The 25,688-nt window shown below is 41.0% G+C and overlaps 1 protein-coding gene across 1 annotated transcript in view; it reads right to left on the bottom strand.

Annotated features, from left to right (window-relative positions):
• Positions 1 to 9,752: 9,752 nt before the first annotated feature.
• SCML2 (sex comb on midleg-like 2 (Drosophila)) overlaps positions 9,753 to 25,688 on the bottom strand; it is a 57,661-nt gene continuing 41,725 nt past the window's right edge. Inside the window, 8 exon segments of the mRNA XM_010189187.1 lie at positions 9,753 to 10,034; positions 11,494 to 11,657; positions 12,340 to 12,621; positions 17,608 to 17,721; positions 18,804 to 18,986; positions 23,447 to 23,595; positions 23,597 to 23,636; positions 25,533 to 25,668. Coding sequence (XP_010187489.1) covers positions 9,909 to 10,034; positions 11,494 to 11,657; positions 12,340 to 12,621; positions 17,608 to 17,721; positions 18,804 to 18,986; positions 23,447 to 23,595; positions 23,597 to 23,636; positions 25,533 to 25,668 — 1,194 coding nt within the window. The 3' untranslated portion in view covers positions 9,753 to 9,908.

Raw genomic sequence — 25,688 nt, 5'->3', positions numbered from 1 at the left:
TAAAAGCTGGTTGTCTGCCTTTCACCACTTTAAATAAGAGATACACAACGGTGCTCTAACTGTGCAACAACAAGGATCTAAGAGAGCAAAAATATTCTCTATGGGTAGACTTTTTGGGCTAGATGTTCCGGACATCTGGACTTTGAAGTGGGACCCCTTGTGTGGCAGACCATGGGACCTGACCAGCATTTCTTGGTTAGTACAATGTACACCTGGACACTTCCTTCTGAACACCAAGCAGCTCTTTCAATGAAGAACACAAGTAAGGGGATTGTTCCATGTTACTTGCAACAAACAGGACTTTAGGCAGGGAATGAGCTCACACTCTGAAGTTACGTGAGATGGGTATCAGGGCTCCCATGACAGTGGAAACAGTCAGTAAAACCAATAGACACAAGAGAGCTATTCATCTCTTTGTAAAGCAGATATTGGTATCTGGTCAGAGCACTCATACCCTTAACATGGTCAGCTAGACCTCCATGGACTACAACGAGAGAGAGCCTAGACAACTGTGATACAAAGATATGAAGTTATATGAAATTAAAACCAATCCTGTATTTCTAGGTTTTGGCTCCTCAACTGGTGTGACTTTAAAAGAAATCACATCAAGAGGGAGTTGGTAGCAGCAGCTCATTCAGTTAGGAAGAAACAATTTAAGGATAGAGGGCTGTTATTAATTTTGGGGCCCCCAACACAAAAAGGACATTGAGCTGTCAGAGCAGGTCCAGAGGAGGGCCACGAAGATGATCCGAGGGCTGGAGCACCTCTGCTATAAAGACCAACTGAGAGAGTTGGGGCTGTTCAGCCTGGAGAAGGCTCCAGGGGGACCTTATTGCAGTCTTCCAGTACCTGAAAAGGCCCTACAGGAAAGCTGGGGAGGGACTTTTTACAAGGGCAGGTAGTGACAGAATGAGGGGGAATGGTTTTAAACTGGAAGAGGGTAGATTTAGACTGGGTATTAGGAAGAAATTCTTTACTGTGAGGGTGGTGAGACACTGAACAGGTTGCCCAGGGAAGTTGTGGATGCCCCCTCCCTGGAAGTGTTCAAGGCCAGGTTGGACAGGGCTTTGGGCAACCTGGTCTGGTGGGAGGTGTCCCTGCCCATGGCAAGGGGTTGGACTGGATGAGCTTTAAGGTCCCTTCCAACCCAAACCATTCTGTGATTCTATAGAGAGAGGAAGCTCCAAGAACTGGGTAGGGAATTACAAGGAATCAGCCCATGTTTTCAGATGAAATCACATCAAGATATCACTCTACCCTTGACATGGTTCAAAATGTTAATTTCTTACTTTCCTCTTTAAAATCCTGGCTTAACACAAACAGTCAAAGACACCCAACAGGCAGTGCATCCAAATCTGAAACAGTTGAAGTTAGTATATCCACCTGGTTTTCTCCTTTCCGATTTTCCATTACTTCATTCTTCATATATTTTCCTTCCCATGTTTATTGCACGCAAACCCTATCACTCATCCCAGGCTTCCATTTCTGTTTTCTTTCAAAATATTTAAACTTTCCCCAACCTGTTCATTTCCTGTAGCCAAACATCACCCAGGCAAAGACAGTTTACAATTAATACACTATGGTGAATGCAAAGATGTCTAAAAGTAATGTGTTCACTCTGACTGAGATAGTCCCTTGAAAATAAAGGGTTATTTCAGCTACAAAAACCACAACACAACCAACAAAAATCCCCCAAACTAAACCCAACCAAACAAAAAAACCCCAACCCCACACCATTGTCCATTGCACCTAACAAGCAATACATCCCATGGGCATTACAATGATCTAGTGAGTACCTCACCCCTAAAGCACAGGAAGGGCAGACTAAAACTGAGATTTATTTATTAATTTCTCCCTCCGCACTATTTTGTTCATGTTAGCACAGGGACTTAAAAAAAAAGAAAGAGACAGACTGAGAGACAGAAAAGTACTTTGTAGACCACACTGAGTAACATCACCCAGGTGAGAGGCATCTGTTTGTAACAGAGCACCACCACCATTGCCAGGTGAGGGCTGAAATCAGCAGCAGTAGCCGGTACGTACATCAGAGATAAATGCTGCACAGTCCTTTTCTTATTTTTCAAAACGAGCAGGAGTAAGAAGCACATGCAAAGATCCTTCCCTCAAAAGGGTCCTCAGTAAGAGGAAGACCTGCTTGGCAGCACTGGTTTGGAGAGATGGAAGTTGAGGGAAGAAGAGTTCAGACCTGTTTGAAAACTGCACTCTTAAGGATCTGGACAGCATTACCAGAATGTTCATATAACATAGCCTCCGTAACTACAGAAAAAACCTCAGCACGAGAGGGAGAAATTGAATAAAATTACAGTCTCTTACACTGGAGCAGCAGACTTTCTAAGGTGCACCATCACTCATTAAGATTTTGCCAGCGCCTTGCCTATCTGCCTCTGCTTCCACCTGGGAGGAGGGTAGAGGAGTCTCTGCATTTCAAGTCCTTGACCTCAGTGCTGAGTCTGCCAGCGCAGGGTAATGGCAATTACCATGGTGGTTTTGTGGTGTGTTCATTTCCTTCCAGCTGTCACAACCAGAAAGGAAGCCCTGGCAGAGAGGGCTTCTGCCAGCTTCAGGCTGCACATCTGTTCGCACTCGTCTGCTCGCACAACACGGGGCGCGATCTCCCTTCCCTCTGACGCCGGCATCTGCTGGCTTGCGCTGTTCATCCTGGAAGGGCTTTGATTTCAGAGGCAGAAAAGGGAATCTCGGTGGATGAAAACGTCATCTTGTATTTTAAAAAGAAGTAGAGGTGTGCAGCCTTCGCTATCAGCACGAAACAGTTCCTCTGCAGATAATGAAAGCTGAAATAAAACTAGCAGTGGTCCATAAAGCTGGGAGCAGCAGCTCATGCAGGACTCCCCAGCTCGCACAGCAGCTCGAGAGCTGGTAGAAGGTAGTTCTGATAAAAATGGGGCAAATTAAAGCTCATCAAAATGATCTGCTAGGACAGGGGTGGATGATTCATCTAAGTGAGGGATTTGAAAGCTTACTGGACCACTGCAGTGGCATATTTTAAGTACATACAGGACTCGATCATCTATGCAGCCACAATAGTGAGAATTTATTTAGGACAAACCATCAGAGGAGCAAGTTTTAAAATACATACATATATATATATACACACACACACATAGCTTTTTTTTTAAAAAAAGCAATCTTGGAGGTTCTCACTGTAAAAAAATAAATTAAAAATCTATAAAATATCTCATAGTTGCTGACTCAAAACAGTGTGTTTACAACAGACTGTGCAGATTTTAAGAAGATAAAGTCTCAAAATGGCTGTGTGTGACCTCTGAACCAACGGGAGCACTGACAGTTGTCCTAGGCAGTAAGCTTTACAGAGCAAAAGATTATAATCAAGGCTGGAGGAAAAAGCAGCAACCGTTTCACCACAGAAATGGATATGAAATCAGCTTCTGCCTCCCCGCATCACTCTTAGGCAGTTCCAAACGAGCACTTTTTACTCACTCCAACAGTTTTACATGTAATAAAAAGGAGAGGAGGAATATATATGACCTTTGAAATTGATCTCAAGGGGGTCTTTTTTTCCTTTCTCTTTTTTTCCTCTTTAAACCAAGCCAGCCTAACTCTACGTAGCTTCCACTTGAGAGAAAGATGAAGATGCTCATAACTTTTAAAACAGTTTCACACACCTAATGTGGGAATTAAATGCTTATTCTACTCTATTATGCAACTGGCTGACCAATCAAAGAAAAAATACTGCTATTCACTTTTTAAATGTGTTTTGTCATGTGAAACTGCATTAAAATAGACTATACTCTATAGGTGACAAAAGGAAGACCGGGGAAAATGCAGGCCCAAAGCTGACAGAGATGTGGCACCCCATTCAATAGAACATGGAAAAGGCTGAAGTACTGAATGTCTGCTTTGCCTCAGTCTTCATCGGCAAGACCGGCCTTCAAGAAGCCCAGGTCCCAGAGACCAGGGGGAAAGGCTGCAGCAAGAATGATGCACTCTTGTTGAAAATGCATCAGGCCAGGGAATACCGAAACAAACTGGACACACGTAAGTCTAAGGGGTCTGATGGGATGAACCCATGAGTGCTCAGGGAGCTGGCAGATGTCATTGCAAGGCCACTCTCTGTAACTTTTGATCAATCATCGTGAACGGTTGAAGTGCCTGAAGAGCACTGGAAAGCAGAAGTCACTCCTGTCTTGAAGAATGGCACGGAACAGGGCCCAGGGAACTACAAGCCAGCCAGCCACACCTCAGTCCCTGGGAAAGTGATGGAGCAGCGAATGGTGGAAACCATTTTCAGGCACATGAACAAGATGATAATCAATGAAGGAGTAGGCAGCATGGCTTCACCGAGAGGAAGTCGTGCTTGATCAACTCAATAAACTCACATGATGAAATGACTGGCATGGCAGATGAGGGGAGCACAGCGGAGGTTGTCTACCTGGATTTGAGGAAGGCCTTTGACACTGTCTCCCAAAAGATCATCACAGACAAGCTCTTGCTGTACAGTCTGGATGAGCAGACAGTGAGGTGAATTGAAAACTGGCTGAATGGCCAGACCCAGAAGGTGGTGATCGGTGGCACAAAGTCTTGTTGGAGGCCAGTGACTAGTGGTGTACCCCAGAGGTCAATACTGGGTCCAATCCTGTTTAACATCTTCATTAATGATCCGGATGATGGGGCAGAGTGCATCCTCAGTAAGTTCGCTTATGAAACCAGACTGGAAGGAATGGCTGATACATCAGAGGGTTGTGCTGCTATCCAGAGGGATGTCAACAGGCAGGAGAAATGGGCAGACAGGAACCTCATGAAGTTCAAAGAAAAGCGGTAAATCCTACTGCTGGGGACAGCTTCAGTCACCAGTACGTGCTTGGGGCCAGTCAGCTGGAAAGCTTTCTTGGCAGAAAAGGACCTGTGGGCCCTGGTGGACACCAAGTTGAACATGAGCCAGCAACATGCTCTTGCCACAAAGAAGGCTAACAGTGCTCCAGGCTGCACGAGAAGTGTTACCAGCAGGTTGATGGAGGTGGTGATTCTCCTCTCCTCGGCACTGGTGAGGCTGCACCTGGAGTGCTGGGTCCAGCTCTGGGTTCCACAGTACAACAGAAGCACAGATATACTGGAGAGAGTCCAATGAGGGACCGCAAAGATGATGAAGGGATGGGAACATCTTCTATGAGGAAAGGCTGAGACAGCTGGGACTGTTCAGTCGGAAGAGAAGGCTCAAGGGTGATCTCTTCAATCTGTACAAATACCCAAAAAGAGAGTGGAAAGAGGAGAGAGCCGGGCTCTTTGCAGAGGTGCCCAGTGACAGGCCCAGAGGCAATGGGCACAAACTGAAACACAGGAGGTTTCCTCTGAACATCAGGAAACACTTCTTCACCGTGAGGATGACCGAGCCCCGGCACAGGCTCTCCAGGAAGGTGCTGGAGTCTCCAACCTTGCAGGTATTCACAAGCTGCCTGGAGATGGGTCTGTGCTACTATCTCTAGCTGGCCCTGCTTGGTCAGGGGGATTGGACCAGATGGCTTCCACAGGTCCCTTGCAACCTCAACTCATCCTTGATTCTCTGATACACCCAACTCTTAGAACCTGTCAGATACAAAATAAACCTAGAAGCACAAAAAGCTGTAGATACAAAACCTGCTAAATTTAATTTGAAAACCCTCATGCCTATGCTGAGCAGTATTTTGGTTCTCCCTACAGCATTGCTCTCTATACACTTGTGACTTCCAGTTACCATTTTCAGTCTATTACCGAAAAAGCCTTAAAAACAAAATAATCACATACATGCACACGAGTTTCCTAAGTGGTCTAGACAAAAACACCAAGCAGACTGAAGATAATCTTTGCTAATGCAGAACAGGAGAAAACCAAACCCCAAACCAGTCAGGACACACTGGAAATAGAACAAAAAAATAGGATAACACTAATTATCTTAAAAAAGAGTGACTACCAGCCTCTGCTTCAAGTTGGCTGGACACAGGCTGCTCTGACTCCTTGGTTCTGGATCTTAGGCCATTCAAATTAAATAGTATTTACATTATAGATTTACATACACATACATATGAATAGATTTCCATTAGTTACTCATATTTAAATTAAAATATGATCCTAATTTGGCCCACCAGAATAATACATGAATAAGATGACTGGAGCCCTCTGAGTTAAACAGGAGATAAACTATTAATTCAACAGTGTACCCATGTTTCAATTATCTGAATTTCACCTCCAATTAAAGAAAAGACAAGCACAAAGAACCATGGTGATTCATCCAAGCAGGTTCAGACTTTGAGATTTTAGTCATCGTTACTCAGGGCTTCATTTTTCTCCTACAGGAAAATGCTACATGTGCGTATCACGCTCAGGGCATACACAATCAGATACACAGACTCACATAAAACTGCCATCAGAATTACAGAGCAGGTTAACAATGCCTTTGAGAAAACTACATCTCTGAGCGATTGGAAAGGAAGAAGAGTTTCTACAAATAGTATGAGTATTCAGGTGAACATAACTTTGCCCCTGTGTCTACCACCTGCAGTAAAAAATGGTGTGCCTTATTAGAAGCAACAAAAAAAGGAGGAAGATGCTCTATCCTTTCAGCTAATATTTATAATGTGATGCTGCTGTCTTTCACTGTCATTCCTGAAAAAGTCCTACAAAATGTATACAGCCACAACAAACTCTTTAGAAGTGCTGTCATGTCAACTGCAACGTGCAATCACATTGCCACAGAGCACTCTTCAGTTTCAATACTGCATAGGTCTTCTGTGACAGGAATTGTGAGTGCTGCTAGTCCTCCCAGGCAGCAACACTTTAATTTCAAACAGAAGAGATCTTATGATGTACTGAGAAGTTATGGCCCTGTCTTGCAAGATGACTGAAAGATACAGAACGAGATAAGCAGATGAATCCCTGTTGACAGAAAAGCAACTCAGAGAAACAAAGAGAATACATCATGTTGCCTTCTATATCAAATATGCACCAAAAAGATATTCAGTATCTTCTGAGAGAGATCAGATGCAAAATGCCTCTGTGCTGTTGTTACTACCAACTTCCAAGTTCAGTAATTTGCCCACAAGGATTTGATGTTACCATTAACCCAGTAAGTTACTTCTCAAGCACAGGCTGATCACTGCAAACAGCCACCACAACAGACTTCTGAATCATAGGAATAACAAAGTATATGAAGTGCAAACCTATTGCATTAACTGCTTTGATTTAAAGTACCTCAGGTCTTCATCTGAACACAGGACAAACGGTTTTTAGCAGTCTCTTCCCCTCAGTGGCTATATGAGAATTCTGTAAGCGGCAAAATGTTAAACACAAAACTAAATAGTTGAATATATTCCTAAACTGTTATGTTGGAAGCGCAGACCAACCCAAGTTCAAACACCAAATGCTTCAGATAAACAAAGTTGGAATGATTTTACCCTTTTGATTAAGACTTCCTTACATCAGGTGTTTACATGACCTGTCAAGAACTGCCAAATGCCAGACAAGAGAGCTACCCTTCCCTACACAAACAGCGCTCACACATATACAACACACATCAAACAAAACGGACAGCTACAACAATGAACAAACTATTTTATTTTAGTCGATAGATAAGAACACCCCATTGAAAATAAAGAATAAAAAATATATTCTGCTACAACACTTTGAACGCCTGAATCTCACGCTGTAACACGTGGTGAAATTCTAGTCCTGCAACATCACAGTAATCCCTGTGCACACGGGCACACAGAAAGCCTTGAACAAATATTTATACCCATAACAGTGGCACGTACAAAAATGTCATTCCATAAAGGCCAAACAGAAAATTTAAATATCTTTGTTCTTTTTAATGCCAATGGCAATGGAAAAAACTGAAACGGTTTTCAGTCAATTACTTCCACTGAAATTGTATGAGATCTTCTTACTCTAAAGAACTCTGAAATTTAGCATAACAAAGCATGGAAGAAGTAAGGTATAAACACAATGTACTGAACACGTGGGGCATGGTATTTTCCTCAACATACAACTAACTTTCATATGGTTACACCAACAATCAAGTTAGTATTTTCCTAACACAAAACCCAAATATTCTGTTTCTCCAATCAGTGCTCTGACCTTTTCTCACTATAAAGAGCATGCCTGTATTATTCATCTAAGCATACATGCACCACAAAAGATATGCAAACCAAATCAATATAGATAACCTTTAGCGTCAAATGGCTAATGATGTAATAACAAAGATAATTCTCCAAGTCCAAATGACTCGCTAAATTAAAATAGCATTGCAGTCACTTAAACTAACAAAATACTTGGACACTTGTGAGCCACAAAATTTATTATTTTGCAGCAGTATCCCTGCTGAAACCTGAGGAGTATCAGAGTATTGGTAAAGCAAGGCATTTTCAGAAAAGGAATTTTTAAAAATTCATTTATACGATATGTTTTCATATAAAAAGGCAGTAAGAAATATAATAAAACCTACCATTTTAGGACTACACCTTCCCTAGCAAATAGTTTTTACCACTTGCACTATTACATACAGTACATTCAGTTTCCTACACAGAAAGTATATTGTCTTGTCCCTGATGTGTATTACAATTGGCAGTGACAACAAACTGCTTTATTATCACCACTCATTCTTGCAGCTTAATCAAACAGCACCAATTTTACCCAAAAAAGGCTTACTGGTTACATAGTAGCACCTCCCTATAGGAAATATAAGCCCAAAACATCGGAATCAAATGTGTCTTTTCAGAAATATACCAAAATATACGTCTCAGAGTTAAGGGATAAATAACCAAGAGTATTGCATAGTACAGGGATCTCACCTGTATGAACAAAGCCACCCTTTGATTGCTTCTCACCTTCTGACTCCAAGAACGGACAACAAATTAATCAGGTGCTAATGAATATGAAAGTAGTACACAACTAAATTTACTGGTAAAAAAAAAACCCAAACAACAAGAAATCGTACAGTTCTCTCTGGCACAGTGCAAAGTACACATTAAAAAACAGAATACATACGTACAATGTGTATTTCTTTCATATATGTAGTATGTATTTCCCCAACACATACCCATGTATATATAAAAAGCATGAACACACATACCCATGCCAAACTTAGCAAAAAGATGGAATGTTTAAAATGTGGATGCGTTGTTCCAGTTAAATCAGTCCATCCCAGAAATGGCTGTTCATACAGCCAATATGCCCTTCCATGAAACAGAAATATTCATTGCCTGCATAAATTGACAATATACCGTACATTTGTCCTCATATCTTACCAAAAGGACTGATAATCACACTTTATAAAAGCTTGTATTTGTATTAAGCCCTCTCCTCCATAAACCTCCACCCCCCATAACCAATTCATACAGCTGTTCCCTTTATGGAAATCTAGAAAGTATCACCTAGAGTAACACACTGGAGTATCACTCTGCTGGCAGATCAGACACAGTATTCACTGCAGAGGTGAGATCTTCTATTTTAAATTTTTCTTGCAATATAAAAGTTTACAGCCACCCTTGTAAAAAAATTATTAACACCTGATGCTGGTTTGTTTTATTATTTTCCTTTGGGATTCAGCTATTTTGGTTCTGAACGTGAACGCGTTGGCTGAAGTCTGTAACAGAGAACGCACTTTTCAGGATTCGGAGAGTGCTGTTACCCGACCTGTTCGCCCCCAGCATGATCAACTGTCCGACCCTGCAAACTTTCTGGAATAGTTCACAAAATACTAGAATATAATACAGATTCCATCTCCTCCTTTATCCTGAATGGCTTCTTTACAAGTTGAGAGCACTTTCAAAAAAATAAAGATGATTTATATCAGCAAAATATTTTCAAATAAAGGCGATGGCTGTGAACCTGAGAGCTTAGTGTGATACAAACACACGTATCTGTGGTAGCCCCGCTGGCTAGTACTTTCCTTGTTTAAGTCTTTCAATGTGGTAGCACAACTTTAGGGCAGGCCCCAGCTTCAGTCCCATATATTTCATTATCATATCACTCCTCAGTAAGAGTAGTGCCTTCCCATCAATTTCCTGCAGAAGGAAGAGAATAAACACAACAACATGTAACTACTTTAACAAGCTGTACGGTAAAACTGGAAAGTACGTTCTATTTGTTTACATTGTAGTAAAAATTTATCTACCATATGCAAAACAGTAACTTAGGATAATTTGATATTTATAGATGGCCACTGAAATAGAATTTATTTTAGTATTTTTTGATGTATGATTAAGGTATTTGAGATGCCAAAGAAAATTATAGTAAGGAAAACAAAGTGACCAAACAACCCTCACAATTAGGTACCACTTAAAAAGAAAAGGGAATAGGTAAAGGGAGGAAAAAAATATGCTGCAAAGGAAGGTCTGTGCAGTTGGAGATTAAATGATCCAAGCATGGAGGCCTTGCGCTGAACCTTGAACACAGCTGTGGGAAGATTCTGGCATGCAGTCACACAGAGGAAGAGGTTACAGACCATCTAAATCTGTGAAATAAGACAGATCTATGTCCAGCTTACACCAAACAGATTGTTAGGATCAAGAGCAAGGACAACGTAGTCAGATTTCAACCGCCTGGTTGAGAAGCTGCTGAAATGCGACAATCCTAAGCTTAGTAGCATTACATACTGTAGATAGGCAATTAGTTCCTTAAAACACCATAAAGAAAACCACTCTGTCTTACTCCTTTTAAACATAAACCCGACAAAACAAGTGACATTTAGTCTTGTTATACAACTAAGAATAAAACAGACAGGAAACTCCGTTAAAAGTTATTTTGAGTTTTCCTTCCAATCTAGCTTTGAGATTTAACTGTTAGCAGGAGCTGTTGCTCCTACTGGGTGAAATACTACTACAGAGAAAGCCAACTTCTTTTTGGAGGACCATATATACGATGAAATAAGAAAGCAGCTCTTTGCTGAGCAACCTGCCATAGAAAAGGACAGTGAGAAGGAGGAGGGGAGACCAAAAACAGCACAGAGAAACTGACACGGTTTCTCTCTCGAAAAACAACATCTATGAAACCCTACACGTTGTTTTTCAAAGCAGACGACATTTCAATTGACTCTCTGAATAATGACCAAGTGTAAAGCTAATGAGGCATAACAGCATCTCTACTTCAGGATAATCAGTCTCCAAAACAGTCTTGGAGAGCTGTCCTCTATGTAGGCCAAATGAATGCCATCTCCTCTAGAGGTATCAGGGATGGCAGGGGTACCATGGATGCTGACCATTAGAACTTGGATATTTCCAGTACTGGTGTTATTCCACATAAGCCGGAAAGCAGCCGGTATTTATTTTAGTCTAACAAGACGGGACCACAGAGGAAACATCCTGCTGGAGTTTCAGGTGGGAAAATATTTTTCAGCCTCCCTCTAATATACGAGTAGAGTCTATTCTACCTTAAACTGCAAACAGAGTGATAGACATGAAATCTGTATTCTAAGAGGGTAACGTGACACACAGTCTACTAGAACAGAATGGATATGCATCATACATGTCTCCTAAAGAGTTCTGCGTGGGGAGCTAGTGCCTGCGGATCAGCTTCTTTCACAAAACGCATTACTTCCTCTATTGACCAGGTAGAAGGATCCTTATTCAATATTCTTGAAGGTTCCCTTTTCAGTGAATTCAGATCTGGTCCAGTTGTGGAACTTGCAGCTTTTAATATAAAAATATTGTGAAAGAAAGAAGTATCATTAGTCTACACAGGGATAACACATTTCATTCTACATAAGACATTCTTAATATTAACATGCAGCTTTTCTTGTGCATTCTTTGCAAAAATGAAAGATGCTTTATTTTCCTCCAAATAACATTGAACTCTTCCACTTGTCTTTAAATGCCATATATAACTGCAAATATGTACACAGCAGCATAAACATACCTAGAGCAATTAGCTTGACTTGTACTTGGCTCCTGGGTGCCAAAATGCCATTAATTGGGAGTGTGGCAAAGGCCAGTTAAGTTGTGCAGACAGAGGGAGGGACAGGAGGAAACCTTATCCCCATATTTCAGCAGCACAGTACTAGTTGATAAGATGCTCAAGAAGTGAGCTGCATATAACTAGCCCTCCCCGCTCTGGCTTGCTGCAGGGTCCATGACAGCAGCAAGAGGAAAGCATAGCAGGCAAGGATCCCCCTGGCTTGCACGGCAGCAGTACTGCTAACAGCCTTCCGCTCTGCATTTGCAGTTGCGTTAGCAAGCCTGACACGCCTGGCAACAGCACAACGTTTCGCTCCATATGCAAGCTTTTCTATAGCTAAGAACTTCTTTATTCCTAACTCATGGACTTTGTATCTTAATAAAAGCAGTTATATATTCTGGGAAGTGAACAGCATACCTTCAATCCGCCTCTGCATTCGATTCCTACTGACTTCATAGTAACCGCTGCTCCCAGCAGAGCTCAGGGACAGCCTGCGCAGGATTGGGGCTGAATTGGAGGTAGCAGTCACTGGCTGAAGGGAATTTCTGTAATACGCTGCGCTCCCTGAAGTGCGATATTCCGTGGAATTTCGACGGGTTGGGCTTGAAGGATTCACAGAATTAAGTGCAGAATCCATAGAGTCCTCAGAAAATCGGTGTTCTTTGGAAGTGCTGTTTTCTTCTATAGGTAATGTCTCTGCTACACAAAAAGTAAGTAACAATATGTTCAAAGTGAAAGATATTATACCCTTGCTAATAAAGTCCTTGCTATGTTCTCTTGAAGATACTGACAAATCGTAAGCCTGCTAACAAATCTCCTGTGAGGCAATCATTGCTGCTGAATGTTTGCCCCTTTTTCTTGAGCAATCATTGGGTTCCTACTGTATATTTATAACATTTTCTGTAGCAAAAGATTTAATATTTCAAGTTTGAGACAGTCTTCCATAAATCACTTCAGTTGTATTTGTTAAATACTATGAACAGAAAAGTGACAGAGGAAATTCTTTTGGGTAAAGTTGTCTGAGGTTAATACCGATACATCAAGCAATCTTAGTCAAGCATTTTCACTACCTTTTTTAAAATGTACTCTCAAAAAGCTAAAGAGAGTGTGCAACTTTTATCTTGCAAGAATTTTTTAACATAAATAAAATCTTTCATGTTACCTAGCAATTGTTTAATTTGTTCTAAACAGCAGAGGGAGTCACTAACTTCATGAACTCAACAAGTGGACAATCATCACCTCTAGATCCCAATACATTCAGACACAGAGGCTGTCATTACAAACTGAACAGGTTACAGGCAATGCCTCAGAAGGCCGTGAGTGCCAGGCACTGCACACCAACGTAGCATGTTCTGACCACCACGCTGTATCGACACACAGTCATTCTTTGCACAGAGCAGGGTCTATGAGCACAGACTCTGGAAAGCTCAAGATACATCTAAATTACTGAACCCACTGAGCAAGCTGAAAAAATATAAATCAGGTCTCAGGAAGGGAATAACATTCCCCTTTTTAGTTCTTATTGCTTATCAGCTAATTTCTACACTGTAAAACACATACAATGCCCACTCAGAAGACTCCGTAATTTTTAGAGCCTGTCAATACAATTTCTAAGCCAAATGAGCAGTTTGGTGGTTCCCTTTCTCTCTGCCATGAGACAAGAGCCAGGTTTGCTTGATTACTGAAAATTCCACTCAGTTGTTTCACTTAAGGTCTGATTGGGAGAAAATGAAGGCTACATGAAGGGGAAAAAAACCCCAAACCAACAACCAAAATCAGTGAGAACACCACTTCACTCTCTATCAATCATACATCATCTTCTCTGTTTGCATCAGGCCAATATCTAGCCTGAGAAGGAAGTTGGAAGCATGATGTACAAATCTGTATGAAACAAATGCTGCTTTGGCAGGAGAGTTAAGAGCTGGAAAATATAGCTAACAGGTTCACAGAAGTGTAAACCCCACACTACAATCTTGAAAATTACTCTAGTGAAGTTGTAAAACATATGCTAGTGAAGCAGCACATTCTTTGGGATAAGAACTGGTATGTTCTGCGAAAGAAGCTCCTGAAATAAGCTTTTTACTACCCTTCTTGTATGACAGCTTTCAAGAATTTCTTGGGCGAATAACCAATTAAAACTAAGGAAGAGTATTTTCCTAAAAAAAAACAGTGGGTTTCTCAAGCATGTTTTCAACTTGCTTCATGAGGCCTTAGGTTTTCGGCTGAAACCTGTTTAAAAGTGAAGTGCAGGGAAGAACTGCTAAGCATAGTTTGGTCTTCAGACAGCATAAGCCTGAAAGGGAACAAAGGCACTCAAGAGTAAGCTCCCTGCTCAGTGAATTCAGTAAGGCAAGATCTGCAAGACAATGTAACATCTTTTACTAAACTTGACAGTGGTGGAATAAAGCAGCTTTTATGGACACAAGCCCTTCTCTCTCACATATACAACCCTCCAACCAACCAGTGCAGAACTTTCTAGTTTGTTAGATCTGAATTGCAAAAGCAAAGCAGTAGCTACTGAAGTTTTTTTAAAAAAAATAACCCAAACAAACAAGAAAACCGACTTCTTTACATCTGTCAGCTTGAAGTAGTTGCAGCAACTTACCAAAATGAAAAGCAAAAGCCATCCATCTATAGAATTTCAGAGAGGCTTTAAGAGATGTAGTCAGTGATACGCACTATAAAATTAAAGGGTAGCCAACGAAGGGGAAGTTAGGACTGCAGCGAGTGAAACCACTAACAGAAGTCTTGGTTCAAGACCAAAAGGCAGAGGTGATGCTTTAAATATTGCAAAAGCACTATGAGGGAACCTAAGGTTTAACTGACTGAACCTGCAGATTCAGATTTCCGAAGTCTTGAAAGATAGGATGAAACAACAGAGACAATATTCCCCAGCAAAAAGTCTCCACTAGAGTATTTAAGCACATTATTGGCCAATGTAATGTCTTACAAAAAAAACCCTTTCTGTAGTTATAGCAAACAAGCAGAGGTCTCAAATATAGGGATTTTTTTAAATAATTGTTTTACATAATCCTTGTCAAGATTTCTGAAGGCACACATATTTTTACAATTGACTGTATTATAAAAGAATTTAATTGTATTTATCCCAGTTATATTCCAGATTTCTCTCTGATATTGCATATCCTTAAGTAAACAACAGTAAATAGGGCTGGGAAAGATCAACTCTGCTTTTTTTTCTGCCTAAGATACCAGCATTTGAATTTATCTTACTGTAAATTCTCAATTCACACACACAAGGTGGAAAAGCTGGCATATTTCCCAGGGCCATCACGTTTTTAGAGGTGTTTCTGTTGAGCAACCATAGTGCTGAATCCACATCCCTTTCCATCCCTCCAGCTTCTCTACAAACAAAAAGCAGCTGGAAACTTGTTGAAAAAGTAGTCAACTGGTAAGACAGCTGATCCAAAAATCAGAGTGTAGCAAACGCAGCTTTGCAACCCACAGAGCAACAAACTGCACACTTCTACATGGACGTTTTGAGCAGCTGTGAGTAACAGCGCTATGGAAAGAGACGGGAGAACGCCTGATCTCTGGGTTGATAAAGAAAAGGCCAATAAGAGGCCTTACATTTCAAATGTGAGGAGGACAACAGGCTGTTTGAGTGCTGAAGGCCTCAGCAGGGATCGGACGTTTGGTTTTCCTGCAGCTCCTCTGGGAATCAGAGGGCGGCTGTTGCACCTCACACATCACAGCAATGATGTCATTGGCCACGGGAGTAGGAACACTGTGTTTTCAGGGGGAGCGAGACCGAGTTGTTCCCCCCTCTCCTTTATCTTTCAAAACTGTAAGAAGAAACTGTTAGTGAGCAGGAAAGACAGCAAAATCTGCAAAACATATCCCTCAGCAGATCAGAAGGAAAATGAGCTGTTTGAAAGACCCTTTCCCACAATTATTCCATTTTGCCTTCAAATGATATTTCAAAACAACTATTTCAAGACAACTATGTCTCAATGGAACCAGAACGTTTTGGGGGCAGATCTCTCTTGCTAACCAACCCATGACTGACCGCTATAAAATTACCTCCAGATTTTCAGCAGAGGACATTGCCCTAATGGGAAACACACAACACTAGAGAACACTGCCTCTCAAAATGCAGAGAGCACAAATTCAAACCTCTGAGACAGTGGCAAAACACTTATTTGAATCTTTTTTTATCCAAGTAACAGCACTTTATAATGAACTATTGATCTTAAAACGTATTTTAAGGAGTACACTGACTTCATCTGTAAAGAGGATCCACTAGCAAACAAGGATTAAAAAGCAGTATGTGCACACATGTTTACTTTGAGGAAGATTTCTCACACGATAATGTGGATCTACTCAAGCATTTGTTTTGCTCCAATTGAAACAACTTCAATTGAGTATAATTAAGTGCTCTACACTTATTAAGTTACCTACCAGAAATTATCTGAGTTAGGTGTACAATATATCTGTGGAATTAGGCCAGTACTTCTTTTGGAAAGACACAGAAATCAATAATAATGCAGAACTGAATTTCCTGCTGCGGTTATTATATACAAATAATTGAATATGCTACATATATATATAAAGTAAGATGTAACATTATAATGAGCTATGATTTTGAACATTTTAATTTTATATCCTTTTTTGCTTTAACTGTAGTCCTATGACTTTTTAATCTGCACAGAAAAAAAGATCATTCTGCTCCCACTGATACTAATAGACACAAAATGGCTGCAGGATCGCCAAAAAGAATAAAAAAATAATATTAAGGAAGAACTGGCTAATCTCTATCTTATTTCAAAACAGCCTTTGGAAATGCTGTGCAAATATCTCGCAGCAAGAATTTATCAGATGGGATGAGTCAACATCAACAAGTTGCCACGGCTTAACCCATTAAGTAGCAAATGCAGAGTAAAAACCTCACATATTCGTAAATCTCTCTCACTGAGGTTTAAAATAGATGCTTTACTGCACATCTGAGGCAGACTAAGACTAGACAGGGGCTCAGCACAGGAAAAGGTGCTTTTCATCAGTGAGCTAAATCAATCTAACAGCCAGCTGCCACAGGGAGGCTTCGCTGCTACCCTGGCCACGGCTGCGTTTTATTCAACCCTTCCCTGCGCTCATCTGAGTCCAGGGCGGGTCAGTCCAGAGAAGTGAACTGCAAATGCCTCTCTGCTTCACCAAAATGTTTTCTCTGCTGCGGCTCACTGGTTCAGCTCACTGCCCAGCTGGAGGACCTGGGATGAAGAGGCAAGGAAAGCAGGAGCAGCACAACTCACAGTGGCAGCTCACCATAAAGCCAGCTGAGTTGTATCATCAAGCTACACCCTTACTCACTTATTGGCCCCAGCCTAGAGTTATTAAGAGTTGCTACCAATTTATCTCCTGATCCATTTCAAGGCAAACGGTTTTCTACTAAACAGCCATATATGAAGCAGGAGGTTTCACCTGTCATGTATTTGCCTGAGCCCCTTCACAAAAAAGGCTAGCAGGTTTAGGAGGAGGACTGCTGGAACTTGCAGTAGACCTTCCTTAAGTGCAAAATCTGTGCCAGTGATCAATAATTAACATATTTTCAGCCTGACCTGTCAAAAGCCAGAGACAAACCAGACACATACATTGTACTCCATCCTTTTTGACCAGAAATACTAAAACCATAAATAATCCTCATATGTAATCCTGACATAATGTAATTACCTTCAGATGGATGAGCATCGTTTCTGGGAAGCTTAGGGGAGAGGGGAGCAGTATATGGTGGAGAGTCCTGAGAGTATCGTTTAGCACTCCTGTTTTCAGGTATTTCTTCCTTTGCTGTGAAAAGGAAAGTCACTACCTATTATTCCAGCATAAAACTGCTCATGAGTACAGGGACAAAAGCAAAGACATACATCAGCCATTCCTCAGGTTACAGTTCAGTCTCTGGTGCCATGCAGACTCAGTCGTTTCGATACAAACTTTCAAAGACGAAGTAGGGCTTAGTTTATACAGTCATCACCCAAATTACCTTAACTCTGGCTACTTTTCTAAAGAGAGTTAAAACTAATGACTTTAACATGACAGAGAAAATTATAAGCATAATTTCTCCACTGGAAAGGGAAAAAAATGTATTTTCTCAAGCAGCACCCAGAAGACAGACTCAGCTATCAGACAGCTGTGAGCAAGCTTCACAGCCAACATGAATCTTCTGCAATTGCCCCGATGCCAAGGTTTTCTCACAGCTACGGCTCCTGGTAACCTTTGGGTAAACTTTGGGTAACCTGTAACACCAGGAACTGCAGACAACCTGACGGGAGATCTTGTGCAAGTCACTTAATTTCCTCCTCACTCCTGGTGTAGCAGACAAAGATACTGGCCTCATACGAAACATCACAGCAGCCACCTGCAAAACCCACCTTCTCTCCTAGAAGACTGGACTGTACATAGCAGAATGTAAAATTTTTGGAGCCACCACTGAGTAAAGTGAATAAAGGAGGAAAAAAGGACCCTTCACTGGTGTGGGAAGGGCTAGACTAAATTCCCTTTCAAGGCAAGCCCCTTCTCACAAAGCAGTAAGTCTCTTATAAAAGTTTATTTTATTATCTGAACATAAATTTGACAAATGAAATGTGAAGTTCTGAGCTTGTCATGTTAGCGGTATCACAGTGGTACAATACATATGTTTCCTGGCTCAGCTACAAGCAGAAGTTTGCTGAACAAAATGATTTCTGCACATGTGGTATGAGCTATCCCATCCTGTCAAAGCACTACCGCCCTGGAACCAATTCACTAAGAACTGAAGCGCATTCATTTCAGTCAATTCACGTCAGAGAGACGGATTAAAAAGTTATGTTTCATGAAGCCGCCACACTTCTCAAAACCACCAGCGCTTGAAAACAACAGTTGTTTGGCAGTACCTGGCTTGCTCCTGTCATACTCCGCAGGACTCTGTGCACATCCCACGTAAGGGCTGAAAGGCTGGCTACTGAAGAGGTTATCGCACTGCAGGCTGTGGCAGAGCTTCTCCAAGAAGCGGAGGACAAACGATGCGCTGTTTACAGAAGGAAGATTGATGGCATGCTTCTCCCCATCAAAGGAAGCTGTGAATAAGAAGATGATGTCAAACACCCCCCCAGCATCGTGAGGCACAGTAAAACACCATCATTAACGCAGAGGAGAAGGCACCCAGGTTTGATTTATACCACACAAGGCACGAGAGGGGTAAGCAATCACTCTGGTAGTTTAACAAATATACATCCAAAGGACTGATTTTTACTTTCCATTGGATCCATGCCAGTTTAAATTTGCTCTGTAGGAACCTTTTATTTTATTATTTTAATAAAACAATTTTGGATTCACACCAGCATAACAAAACTTGCAACTATTCCCTCATCACCAAATCCTCACGTGTAATTTCTGTTGCTTCCTTATAAAACAGCCACCTCTACACCACCTACTTGCAGGAGATAACACAGAAAAGACCCTCTTCGGGTCTTTGGTACTTGCTAAGGGAAAAAAAATAGAAAAAAAAAAGGAAGCAAACAAGTTCAAGATTTTTTTCCTCAGTTTCTAACTGAACTGAGCATACTTGTGGTAAACTGAAATTCTGAGCACAGAAACTGCTTTGCCATTTGCTATTTTACTGCTAGAGGAATCTATTCTGCTGTCAACAAACATGACAGTGGTCAAGCTCCCCTTTATTTCAACAGGAGCTCAGTGGCAGATACCACAACAGCCACAAATGGATCTGGTGTCTTTTAAACTGAGTGATTACAAAGAGCCTGGACATGTCTTTTATTTGTTGACCTCCTACCGTGGCCCCCCCAGACAGAGTGTTGCAGCTGATGATATTTTCCTTTTTTTGGTGAAAATTAGTGAGATTTTTAAAAGACTCAATGCTACCAATGTAAGGATAAGTAATTAACATTACATTAGCTGAAACTTTTAGTTACCTCTGATTAGAAAGACATTACAACAAAGCAGGGAAAAATTTGTAGCTCAAGCTTAGGGCTAGAAAGAAGCGGCACAAACAGCAGGTTTATGCATCAATTTGTCTTCCTGGTTTTCAGCCTGTCAAGCAGCTTTCTGTTAACATACGTTTCCAAATGATAAGTAGAGCTTGAAAGGATCACATTTAGTTGGTAGCAGATGCATTTTAAAAAAAAAAAAAAAAAAAAAAGGAAAGAAAAACAGAAATGACAAGAAAGCTTTTATTCACAGATCTGAATTAAGGAACATTTCCATATTGTGTTACAAAAGAGACAGATACTACACACAAAACCAAAGAAAACGCCCAAGTTTAGCATATTTTAGGCTTCCTTAGGAAATCAGAAGTGTCAATTACTTACGCTGTTGATGTAAGGAAGCTTCTGATTAGAGTTAATACAAGTTAACTAGCTAGCATCAACAGCAACGCGCTGCCTCTCTCATCTGCCTTCACGACAGACTGATCCAGCCCAAGCGTGTAAGAATCAGTACCACACGGACGAGTCCTGGACCCACGTGTTTCCACGGCCCATTCGGTTTTTCCAGGCCCCAGTGTTCAAATGAAACACTAATGATTCACAGTCCCACATGTGGCTCGGACACAAGGTCCTCTACCTCCGGTTTGGGGAAAAGGTCTCCAAAGGCAAATTTTTGCTTGGAACTCAACCAGTTCTGGAGAGCAAATGGGCTGTGAGACCTAGCACGGCCTGATCTTCTTACAAAATTTACCGCGAGGTAGTAGTCAGCTACAGCAAAAATTTAAAATGCTTTATAATAGCCTTACAGATCTTCTTATAAGACCCTGGGGAAATCACTGATTCTCCACACCTTAATTTCTCATTTTCAAAAGAGGCATTGAAAAGAACAATATTATCTTAGAGCTGTCAGGAGGGTAAAGCAAGAAACAGCTGAGGCAACGTGACTGCCCTAGCAAGACAGACCATGGGAAAAATCCACAAACAAAGATTCGGTGCAGACACAGCTCCCTTGTCCTCTGAACATCTGAGGGCAACCATGCAACCTCCAACCAAGCGTGTACCTCCAACCAAGCGTGTGGGATCCAGATCCATAGGCTCAACTGCCTGCACTGCTGGGGGACAACAGAAGCCTCTTACTTCTCAGACAAATGCTAGGGGAAAAATAAAAAGGAGCACTTCTGAGGTGCAACCACCTCAACCTTTACTGACAGCAAACAAGGACTGTATCTTGTGTGTGCAATCCCAGTTCAGGATGAAGGGTCATTCTCATTTCTTCACCTTCCATTGTGTAAGTATGTTTCAAATACCAGGTTCAAGCTAGGAGAAAGGCTGAGAGCTAAACTATCAGAGACATGTGCTTGTCTGATAGTGAAGAAACTCACCCAAGAGTCTCATTTTAATTCACTGCTTGAGAAGATTTATCTGAGCCTCAGTCTGTTTCATCCTACCAAACACCATAGTCTCCGTGCTACAAGGAGAAAAAAGGGACTGACACCACCACCACCGTTAATGGGCTTGCTAATCAAGCCTTTCATTTCCTTTCAGTTGTATTTGCTTGAATTGAAACCTCATGTATCAAGCAAAAATAAAACAGTTTGTGTTTTTGTCTGAGCAAGAAAAGATGGAAAAATCCTAAATTTGATTCAATTCAAAACAATTATTTTCTTTGGCAGCTGAACCAAAAGAACTAGCTAATTATTCACATGTATTCTAGCATTATTATTTTATCCACATCCTCATCAGCAGTTTCCTCCCACAGCAGGTATAATACTTGCCATGAAAGTTTATCAGTCCACAAAAGCTCTAGATTTCTTTGCTTATTCTCTGCTGCAATTATTTCTTTTTCTTGCCAGTCTAAAAAAACCCCTCAAACAACAAACCACGCTCCAAAACCACTTTCAAACAAAAACTCTACAGGAAAACACTCTCACAACTTCTTTCTGTAATTCCTACTTTCTTCTACTGTAGCTTTCCTCTTCTTCCTCACTGTTCACATGCACAGCTGGTTGTAATGTGCTACTCTAACCAAAGTAGCTTTTTGTGCTTCTCAAAATACATCACACACCGATTTCTGATAAAATGACAGGGAGTGTTTGCTCACCGCTTCTCTGCAACCTGTTTGACAAGCTGCTGAGAAGGCAGGAGCTCAAGAACACCAGAAACCCACTGGAATCTTGTGGTCCTCCATTACCTGGGCCAGGACTGAGCTTCAGGAGAAGTCCACATTGCAAAGTTCCTCAAATCCAGGGCTAGAGAGCTGGCTTCTCTGAATCCAAGCCTTGGGGTGAAGCCATGTGCAGAACAGTAATTCCTTTCCATACAGAATTTTTGAATGTAAACAAATCAGAACTACATCAAGATTTGGAAACTTCTCTCTCCTCTGTGAAATTATTATTTCCAACTACTCAGTCACAGCCCAGATATGCCAGTGGCCTATGATTTAGTCCTCTGTGATAAGCAATCACAGACAGAGTACTGCCAATGTGCATCTCAGTGAGTTTTGTTCAAGCAAAATTGACTTGTCTAAATTAGGTACAGCAAGGTATTGATAATGTAATAAACTTTCATCTATCTCGCAAAAATAAAGCAATATGGGTTTCAAAACCAGATGTGTACAGTGCCATTAAACCTTTACTACACAGCAGAGAAGCAGCATCCGTTTTGTGAACAAATCTGTGGGAACGCATAAGCAAGGTTTACTGTAGTTCTGCTAAACGCGGGTTGGGGTGCTGCTTTTTAACTATTGTTAGACAGCAACATCTTTATGAGGATTTAATTGAACCTGTATTCCACTAATTATCTTTCACATCTGGTGTTAATGTAAGGAGATTAAAGAACGCCAAGTCTTTTTATCACTACCGATGGAATTATGAATTGATGTGCTAACTGCTACACAGAATATTTCCTAGCCTAGAAGGACAAAAATGTCAAGGAGCAGCTATTCAGCTTGAGATATAGAGATAATTTATCCGTAGACCTGCCATTAATATGTAGTAGAAATAAACCTGTTCCATAATAGGGGACGTAAGTGGATGAACACTGACCCAAGAGCCTGCTGTGATTCTGAGGAGTGGGGGAAGGGAAGCAGCAGCAACTTTAACATGTGGAATCACTTGCCTGGAAGCTAAACAGATTAGTTTGAAGCTCTTCATCCACTTGGTTAAAGCATTAAGAACATAAACACTACGTATGGATAAGATTATGCAAATGACTTGAATTAATAAAGCTGGTATTTCACTTGTACTGAATTTACTTGACAAATGTTCAGCTACAGCTACTAAATGAGGTGCACGAGCTCTAGTTAGTACAAGAATCTAACCGTACTGTGTGTATGTCATTTAACACTGCTATGGCTACATTCCAATTTAAAGAATTGTTCAAAGCATCCTGGCTCCAGAGTGAGATAAATCAGACACCACCAATACTCTCTCACCTTTACTAAGAGGGTAAAGAAGTTCACAGGTATATGTGTTCTTGACTGTGCTTAAACGACCACAAAAGTGATATAAACTCATCGCAGCTACTCCAGTTCTTCTGCCGTAGCGCAAGTTTGCAACCAAGTGAAAAAACAGAAGAAACAAAGTATTTTCACATACCAGTGATCACCTCCCCTCCGTGATGGCCAGACTTCAGAAACCCAAAGACTATTTTGGATTGATAGGCACAATCCACGCAAGCCTGTACAGCCTGCTGAAGCACCACATTGACAGGACCCGGGCCAAAGTGGTCTGGAAGCTGCTGAACGGTGAGGCCCAGAATTTCCATGCTTGTTGACATAAACACACACTGCAAAAAGAAAAAGCCGTATTTACTGCTGAGGAACTAAGACACATTTCCAAGTTAGAGCTGCAAACTGTCTTTTTAGTTTTAATCTTGAGGAAAAGACGTGCTGGTCAACTCAAGAGGCTGAACATGCACACATGCTTTCTGAGCGTGCCAAAAGTCCTCTGTCTTCTATCAAGGTTCCTTGCCCGAGTCCTAAATCCCCTGCTTTCTGGTCTCTGAAGCCCTTCGTAAAGAAGGGCTACTACTAACATAACAAAGCTGTCATAATCTTTTATTTTGACTAGTCTAGTTCATACACTAATTCAAATAAAGTAAGAATTACTGGGCAGGTACTCTAAACCACCAAGACTCGATTCTAAAAAGCTGGCCTTACCAAATTACTGCCCGAATTTTTCTCCTATTTGAGAAGCTGCCACAAAGCCAACCCTATGGTATATACGCACCACTGATGCTCATTCTGAAGCACCCATGTAGCATTCCTGTGTGCAGGTATAGTGGTCCTGTGTGCGTTTATAATGGCTACTGAAGGTCTGTGCCTTCAGCAGCCTCAAAACCACTCATGTATGATTTCCACACTGGAACTTGGAACACTTCTCTGCTAAATAAAATCAGCATACTTCTCTGGAAACACTGTAAGGTGGTTTAAGCTTAGCACAAAACTATCAAACAGGACTCCTGAAATTACTTTTTACAGAGACTATGCAAAGCTGTCTTTCAAAAGGAACAGCAAGGCAGAAAAACATGGGGAAAAGCTGTAACTGAAGGGTTGGTTTTTTGCTTTTTTTTTGGCCTTGGTTGACCATGAACGCACCCAAGACATTACTACAGCTTAATGAAAAAATGTGCCTGTGGTGATTAAGCAGACAATCTAAGCATCCTGTTATACAAGAGACTGCCATATTTTCTGAACTGCAGTATTGTTCGGGCTTAGTTAAAAACCTGAATTTTAAAAAATGAAATAATTCTGTATTTAAATGATCTTATGTCTTTATGCATATTCGCTCACTCTCTGATGTCTGCAAATTAGAGGAAACCTATTTGTACAAATTATCAAAGATACAAATAGGCAAAAATAGTTTTTATAGCATGTCCTCTCTGGGCTCAACAACAACTGCCTCCTGAAAGGTTTATTTCCGTAGGAAACACACATATTTTCCCCTCATCCATGACTGAAGGTGGGAGAACAGCCTGACAACTTCCACAGTAAAGACACTTTTTAAATGCAAAAGAGCACCCCAAACAGAATTACCATAATTTATGGCATTTTTAGAAAGTTCTGAGATTTTAGTTGACACATACAAATTGTTTCACTACAGGGTTACAAGTTCCTCAAGGACTGGGTTCATTAACTAGCTTATTTCGTTTCTGTCAAGCCTTTTCAAGATATATTTCATTATATTTCAAAAACAAGCAAACATAAGAGGAAGGAGGAATTTACTTCCTTTGACTGCCTTTGAAACAGTTGTTTCTTTTAATGTAAGGCTCTACAGAGATAAAATCTCCATTTTGCTATATTACAGCACAGCCTGCATGACATCAGGATATCGTAGGGGTTTTTTAGCTTGATCTACTCCCATTTCCTACTTAAGGAGTGGGACACACATGAAAGAACTGCACAGTTTCCTTCTTCAGACAGGAACAAACTGCCAGGTCTAGCAGATCTATCAAAAGCCCCTGTGCTCCAGCACTCCTTGCTATAATGCAGGCATCCAAATACTAGCTCTGCAAAGCAACACTGACATCTCTTTAAAAAATAGGGTAGCTGGATAACGAGGGATACATTACTTACAGTGATAACTCTGCAGCACATTTTCCATAAAATGACACTACTAGTTTGCTTGAAATGGAAGCCATTTCACACTAAAAATGTCATTAATTTTTTTCCTTGTCTTTTACCTGTGGATATAACTGCTGCAGTTGCACCAGACAAACTAATTCCTTCTTTAAGTATCTGCGTAGCGCCACTGTTCCCCTCAGGAGAAGACTGAGAAGACGGTGATGCAGGAGTCAGTTGTTCCGGCAAGTTTTTTTTCTGTTTAAAGAAAAAACCCA

Source organism: Mesitornis unicolor, unplaced genomic scaffold (assembly GCF_000695765.1).
Source record: "Mesitornis unicolor isolate BGI_N332 unplaced genomic scaffold, ASM69576v1 scaffold5800, whole genome shotgun sequence".
NCBI lineage: Eukaryota > Metazoa > Chordata > Aves > Mesitornithiformes > Mesitornithidae > Mesitornis > Mesitornis unicolor.
Note: the sequence above shows the minus strand (reverse complement) of the source record. Positions and strands in the feature narration are given on the sequence as shown.